This window comes from Chionomys nivalis, chromosome 1 (assembly GCF_950005125.1).
Source record: "Chionomys nivalis chromosome 1, mChiNiv1.1, whole genome shotgun sequence".
NCBI classification, from domain to species: domain Eukaryota; kingdom Metazoa; phylum Chordata; class Mammalia; order Rodentia; family Cricetidae; genus Chionomys; species Chionomys nivalis.
The window spans coordinates 184,876,776-184,884,262 of record NC_080086.1 but is presented as its reverse complement, the minus strand read 5'-3'; the positions used below and the strand labels follow the sequence as shown (position 1 = coordinate 184,884,262).

At 45.8% G+C, this 7,487-nt stretch overlaps 1 protein-coding gene across 4 annotated transcripts in view; it reads left to right on the top strand.

The window, feature by feature from the left end:
- Nucleotides 1-684: 684 nt before the first annotated feature.
- Nucleotides 685-7,487, top strand: part of St7 (suppression of tumorigenicity 7) — a 243,285-nt gene continuing 236,482 nt past the window's right edge. For 3 of the 4 annotated variants that reach the window (XM_057769147.1, XM_057769138.1, XM_057769162.1), the window contains exon 1: nt 685-1,114. In XM_057769147.1, coding sequence (XP_057625130.1) covers nt 964-1,114 — 151 coding nt within the window. In that variant the 5' untranslated portion in view covers nt 685-963. Of the gene's footprint in view, nt 1,115-4,966; nt 5,023-7,487 lie in introns of those variants that run through there. The other variant, XM_057769157.1, reaches the window with a different exon arrangement.

Sequence of the window (7,487 nt, the reverse complement as noted above, 5' to 3'; positions counted from 1 at the left end):
CGGTGATGAATTTTAATGTCTTGTTTATAGTTCTTGCTTTATTAACATAAATATATGAAAAGCCATATCATTTATGGACAGAAACAGACTTGGATATCATCTAAAGCCTTGTATGAAATACACTAATTAATTCAGCCGTGGGGAAAAATGCTCACAATTTTATTTTTTCTTCAGTAGGTTCAGATGAAGAATGCCAAACTTATCCTAGGGAATTGCTTATCTGAAAAAAAAACAAAAAAAACAAAAAAAAACAAAAAACCAAGGGAAATTTGTTTGACTGGCAATCACTCAAAAAATACGAGGATGCTGTCAGTTTCTTTGGAAAGCCCTTCCTAGTGCTGCTAGAAAACAAAATATAATAGCAACTGGAACAAAAGCAAACAAGATTTCCCTTCAGGCCTATTGACCAGGAGTGCAGCTCTGCTAGCTCTTCTGGGTTTTATTGATGCCTTTAAGCAAGAGTCCTGAGAGAAACAGAGCCTTAAGAACCTGCATCCCGGAACTCTTGATTGCAACTGAATTCTGGCTCCGCTGCAGCGCTTTGTACCTCAGTTTCCCTAGGTATACAGTCGGGGTCCTGGCAACTGTTGCAGGCTCTCACCCAGACGTTACAAAGTCTGGAACCCGCCCGGCTCTCGGAAGCGCACTACACGCGCGAGCTGTTACGTCAGTGGTTCCCTCGGCGGCGGCCGGGCTGCCCTCCTAAAATACTAGGATAAGAAGTATAAATGGCCCGGGAGGGTGCAGGCACCGGGCCCACGTGACCGCTCCACGAAGGCCACCGGCGGGGGCTCGGAGCGCAGGCCGCGCGGTTTCCCGCCGCACCCCGGGCGAACGGGCGAGCGCGCTCGGGGGCGCGGGGCCCTGGCGGCGGCGGCGGCGGCGGCTCGAGCGGGTGCCTCGGGCCGGTGAATCATCCCGGCAGCCAGCGAGCGCCGCGGCGGGCCGCAGCAGCGCCGGAAGATGGCCGAGGCGGCGGCGGGCTTCCTGGAGCAGCTCAAGTCCTGCATCGTGTGGTCGTGGACCTATCTGTGGACCGTGTGGTTCTTCATCGTGCTCTTCCTGGTCTACATCCTGCGGGTGCCGCTGAGGATCAACGACAACCTGAGCACAGGTCAGGCCCGGGCCCGGCCGCCCCTCCCCCGCCCCGGAAAGTTAGTGCAAGTCGCTCGCTCGGGGTCGCGGCCGGCGGGGGCGCGCGCGCGGGGACGCGCTGCTTCAGGTGGCGGCCCGAGCCCCGCGGCCTTGGCGGGCCCTCGGTGCCTAGAGGCGGGCGGCGCGCGGCCACCCCACGCGCTAGAGTGTCCGGGGGTGTGGGCCCTGGCTGGTCCCCGCCGAACCCCGAGAGCTCCCGAGCTTCACCCGGGGCTCGAGCGTCCGAACTGCGGCGACAGGCGTCCTGCTCCCCTCTGCGCGGAGAAGGCCCACGCGCGGCCCGGGCTGTGGGCGCACGCTCCCCGGGTCGCGAGTGAAGCCTTGGCCCGCGGGGTGTCGCTGTGAGGTGGATGGGGAGGGCATGTCCGTAGGTCTTTCCAGGAGCAGGGATGACGTGTCAGGTCACCCAACGGAATGTCCAGGGGACACGCGGACGCGCGGGGATCTGGGATTTCTGACGTCCCCGGTTGAAGTTTTTAGGTTCTCTGCTGAGCTCGCTCTAAAGTGCGATGGGCTAAACAAGTGTGCATGTGGCGTTTAGGGTCTTGATAAACTTGCAGCCAGATAACCCAGTTGTTAAAAACCATGCCAAACCAGGGCTAAGAACAGCCCAGAGACAATTCAGAAACAAAAAGTACGTTGAAGGAACGCGTATAGCCCTTCAAGTTCGCAAATTATTGTGGGTTCAAGGGAGATACACCTTTTTCCCTCACACTACTCTGGGAAGTCTGTACAGTTCTGACTAATTTGCAGAAATAGATACACATGCACATATATGTGTCTTCTGTCATTTAATTTACATGCTCTGTGAGACCAAGGTTGAAAATGCATTTCTTATGACCTTTCCTGTGGGTGGGGACAAGAGGGAGGTAGACCCTTTTAGATTCTTGCCACAATGTATTCGTTTTGTTTGGACATAATCTTTTAACACTTAAACGTCCTTTAATGTGGTCAAATTACTATGCTTCTTTCATAGTATCCTTTGGATGGTCTCCCTGGGAGGCAGACAGGATTTGGCATATAGAATCATCTTGCTCTTCAATAGGGGATGCTCAGCTTTTTGGGGAAATCTGATTATTGCAAACATCTTGCTTTCCAGGCTTTTTAAAAAAAATCTGTTCACATGGCTGCTTGTCACATTATTGCTTTCCTTGCTTTAGGACAGCAGTTCTCAACCTGTGAGTCGAGACTCCTTTGGGCCTTGGATATCAGATAGTCTGCATATCAGACATTTACATTATGATTCATAACAGCAAAATTACAGTTATAAAGCAGCGATGAAATAATTTTAGGGTTGGGGTCAGCACAGCATGAGGAACTGTAGTAAAGGGTCACAGCATTAGGAAGGGCGAGAACCACTGCTGTAGGGTAAGGCATTTTTGTATGTCTCTATTGACTAGTGACCAGAGTCTAGTCTCAAAGGCCTATTCTTTAAACAAGTTTAAGTGGGTTTATCACTGATTTATTAGAAAATTGGTTGTAGAATTTTTAAAAACATTTTGCATAATACACATTGACATTTATTTCGGAACACTCATTTGTATATCGCATTTGGTTAAACTAGCTTAAGCAGTCATCCGTACAGATATGTGAACGCGTGCAGAGAGCCACACACTAACGGTTTATACAGAACAGACAGGAAGCAAGATACCCATTAAGAAGAGGGATGGTTTTTCAGGAAGATAGTTGGAGTTTCACCCCACACCCAGGCAGCACTAGACTGCACAGATGGTTTGCATAGCGACAATTGTAATTGAGACTCATGAGGAAATTTGCTGTCTGGCTTGGGTCTTCCTAGACTCTCTATGGAGCCTTTTTCTTCTGTGATACAGGACCTCAGTTTGTCCTGGGGGTTTTGCACGTTCTTGTCATGAAGGGAGACAAAAAGAGAAACACACGGAGAATACGCACCTCTCTGCTGTTTCTGTGAGGACACAGGAAACGAGGGAAGACTTTAGCACTGATCTTCAGACAGCCAACTGTGGCAGCGAGCCACCACAGCTAAGATTAGGGTTTTCAAAGGCAATGACAGACATTGGATGGCATTTTTCTTCCCTTTTCAGTAGAAGTGAGAAGTTCTTGTAGGAAGACTGCCAGAAGATTCCTGTCAACTTGTTTCCCTCCATTCCTTGCCAATTTCTCTTTCCCATGGAAACAACTTTCTATAATGAAAGAACTTGTGGTCTAGCTTGCACACCTCCAAGCAACTGCCCCCTGTGGTCCAGCTGGCCTTTGAAGGCTCTTTAAGTGGGAATCTTTTCATTGATTTTTTTGTTTTTGTTTTTCTTTTTTATTTTGTTTTTAACCTATTGATAATATAGATAGGTCATGTTTGGTTCTACCTTAGGTCTCTGGGCAACCCAGTCTCTGGTTCCTGGCCATCCAAGCCATATGAGGCATGGACTTCCTCTGGTTGGCTACCCCCACAAATTCAGTGCCACCATTGCTCCAGCACATCTTACAGGCAGCACTGATTGTTGATCAGGGCTTTTGTGGCTAGGATAGTGTCCACGTTTCTCTTCTGGTAGCCTGTAGAGTACCTTCCCATACAAAAGGACTAATAAGAAGGTAGGGGTTAAGGCTCCATGCAGGCACCAGCTGGACCTCTCCTTGTTCAGTGAGCAGTGTGGATGTTATTCTCAGCGATGGGGCTCCACTGTCAGGTTTTGGAGAGCAGCCCTCAGTCCTAGCATCAGCCTCAGCTGTTCGGGAATCTCCACAGGACCCCCTCAGTCAATAACTCAATTGAATGTCACCCGGTTCCACCAGTGAAAGCTTTGCCTGGCAATAAAAGATGGCCAGTTGAGGCTCTGTATTCCCCATTACTAGGAGTCCTCACTAGGATCACCCTCATAGATTCCAGGAAGTTTTCATTGTGTTAGGCTTCCACACTGCTCACCAAAGCCTCTCACTTCTGGCCATCTCTTCCTATACTCTCTTTCTTCATCCCATCTCCTCTCCCTCTCCCATCCCCACCCACACCAAATCCACCCTATTCTATTTCCCCTTCCCAGGGAGACCTATGTGTTTCTCCCCAAATCTCTCCTCTTTATTTAAACTCTCTGGGTCTATGGATTGTAGCTTGGTTATCATTTATTGAACATGTGTTTTTCTGGGTCTGGATTACCTCACTCAGGATGATTTTTTTTCTAGTTTCATTCATTTGCCTGTAAATTTCATGATGTCATTTAGTTTTTAACAACTGTGGTAATACTCCATTGTGTAAATGTTGTAGGGTAAAAGGCCAGCCAAGGAAACTCACCCTGGCTCTGAAACCAGAGCCACTGAAAGAAACACACCCTGGTTCTGAGACCTGAGGCAGTGAAAGAAATGCTTTAACCCCAAACCCAGGACCAACAAAATGCATCCTGACTCTGAAACCAGTGCCAAAGAAACACACTTTGTCCCTAGAATCAGAGTCAGTGAAAGAAATATGCCCTGGCCCCCAAACGAGAGCCAAAAGCCTTAAAAAGGCCAGTGAAAGAAAACAGTTTGGCTCTGAAATCAGCCATCTCTGCCTCTGAGCAACTAAACTAACCAATCCCTCTTCCACCTGGGCAAACTCCGCCCCTAAGAAGTCCTAGATAAGCCTTAGGCAGCTGCTCTTCTTTCACCCTGGCAGAGCAACCACTCTCCAGGATTCTTCCCTCCCCAAACATCTCTTGAGTGAGGTCTGGGTGAAGACCTTTTGCTGGAGCAGATGTCGCAGAGGCGGACTGTAACTTTCGCTGGGGAAGCCTTCCCCTAGCAGAGCAGAGTTGCTACACTCTGGAGCGCCACAGCCAAGTTGTAACAGCTTCCCTGGGGAAGCCCTGTCTTGCTGGAGCAGAGCTGTCACGTTGGGGAAACCTTCCCTAGAGCAAGGCTGTAAGTGCTATGCTTACTGTGGTTTGTACTATTCCCTGGCTCCCAACTGCTAAAGCATTCTTCACCCTAGCTGTAACACTCAGTATTCCTTGGTTCCTGACTGCCAGGATCCCTTTCCTTCCTAGCTGCGACACTTACTAATGTATCATATTTTGTTTATCCATTCTTCTCTTGAGGGTCATCTAGGTTGTTTTCAGTTTCTGTTTATTATGAGTAAAGCTTCACTGAATATAGTTGAGCAAGTGGCTCTGTGGTAGGATGAAGTGTGCTTTGGGTATATGCCCAGTAGTGGCATAGCTGCATCTTGAGGTGGATTGATACCCAATTTTTGAGCACATTCCATATTGATTTCCAAAGTAGCTGTACAAGTTTGCACTTTCACCAGCAGTGGAGGAGTGTCCCTTTTGCTCTACATCTTCACCTGATGTGGGATTGCCCTCAGTATGCTGTAAATACCATTGGTTAATAAAGAAGCTGCTTTGGGCCTCTTGCAGCACAGAAGAGGGCAAGGCAGGAATTCCAAGCAGATAGATGGAGAGAGAGAGAGAGAGAGAGAGAGAGAGAGAGAGAGAGAGAGAGAGAGAGAGAGAGAAAGAGAGAGGCAAAGTCAATGATACACCATGTAGCCTCTGGAGGAGACCAATGCCAGAACTTTGCCTGGTAAGCCACAGCCACCTGGCGATACACAGATTAATAGAAATGGGTTGATTTAATATATAACAGCTAGCTAGCAATATATTTAAGTTTTTGGCCAAAAAGTGATTTAATCAATATAGTTTCTGAGTGGTTATTTTTGCTCTGGACAGTCTGGAAACAAACAAGCAGCTTCTATCAACAGAATGGCATCCACTATCTGGGGCATAGATCCACATAAGGCTTAAGAAAAATAAAAGAGGGCTTCTAAACCCACAAGAAATGAGAGCCAAATGCAGCTTCTTGGTAGTTGTTTTTTTTGGGGGGGGAAATGGGCTCTGTTTGCAGCTGTCAAGCAGGGGCATCATGCTCCTTTAAGAGAGGTCTTTCCAATTGAGCATTAGCAGCAAAAAACTCACGCAGTTTCCAAAGGTGGCTTCCTGATTTGTGCTAGTTGCAGGAACAGCTCTGCCTCTTGTAGGAGGCTGAGCACTTAAGTGGAGTCTGTGAGCAGCGTGTTACAAATTGCTTAATGGTAACACAGACACGCTGTGACCCTGGAGCAGGGGCAATGTGCATGGCTCTCAGAAGCAGTGAATATGTCTCCTCCATGTTGGACTGGTCGGAGCCAAAAAGCAGTGCTATGGAGTTGGTCCTAGCCATGCCCATTTAGCATTTTTTAAAAAAATCACTCCTGAAAAAAAAGAAAAGAAAAGAAAAAAAAAATCACTCCTGGTCAGAAAAGATAACAGATACCCACACAATCAAGACAGATCCAGATGGAAAAGACCTCTAAATGGGTCATGGAGTTGGTTAAATGTATGGAGGCTTGGGAGAGAGAAGAAATAGTTATAAAAAGAATTAAAATTTTTTTAAAAAAAGTAAATAAAACAAAATCTTTAAAGAGACAGAGTATAGCCAGTCATAGATTAAAGGAGTAAAAAAAAAATAAGCCATGTAAAGATGGAAAATACACAGAGAGTCTAGATTGTGTATATTATTGTGTTTTCTTTGACTTTTTTGACTGTGAATAAGTTAAGTACAGAGAGATATTTCATTGAATGGGCTGCTAAGCTAAACCAACATATATCCTTTATAGATATCTTGACTTCAAAAATTGGGTCTAAATATATGTTGCTTTGGAAAAAAGGTTCTGCTTTTGTTTCCACAGAGGATGAGAATCTGTGGATTCCTTCCTCTTCCTAATGTGATTTGATGGACCAAGACCCTCTGAAAGGTCTTTGTAAACCCCTAAAATTACTTCACCCAACAAAAAACAGGAAGCAGTTTGGAGAGAACTATGCTCAAATTCCCAAATATTGTTTATAAATGTTTATTTACATTTAAAGGGGGATATGCTATAGATATGAATACTTTGCATTGGTATGAATCTTGGTCTATTGATACAAATTTTAGGTCAGTTTTGTTATATGTATATTTCTGCTCTTGACTAAGATATTATGTTTGTGTAGCTCATTCAAATATGTAATATATAATTAAGAAATAAAGGTTAATAGATAGTCATCTATAATAGTCAAGCTTGTAGTCATGATAATTATGTTTTTTAGATATACAGAGATATATTTCAGATGGATAGATATTCTTTAAACCTTTTAAAGACTAACAGAATATGGCATTTAAAATGTTTTAAAAACTTAGGACTTTTCATGACAATGAGACACATCTGCTCCTGGCAGCACCAATTTCTTCAAGAGGAAGATGGGCATTGAAGAGGCTCCTTATAGAGTTTGTTAGCCATTTGGCCAAGAAACTGCTCTTTCCTCAACTGCTTGATGTTATGCTGTATGAACTGTATATGCAGGACCCACAGA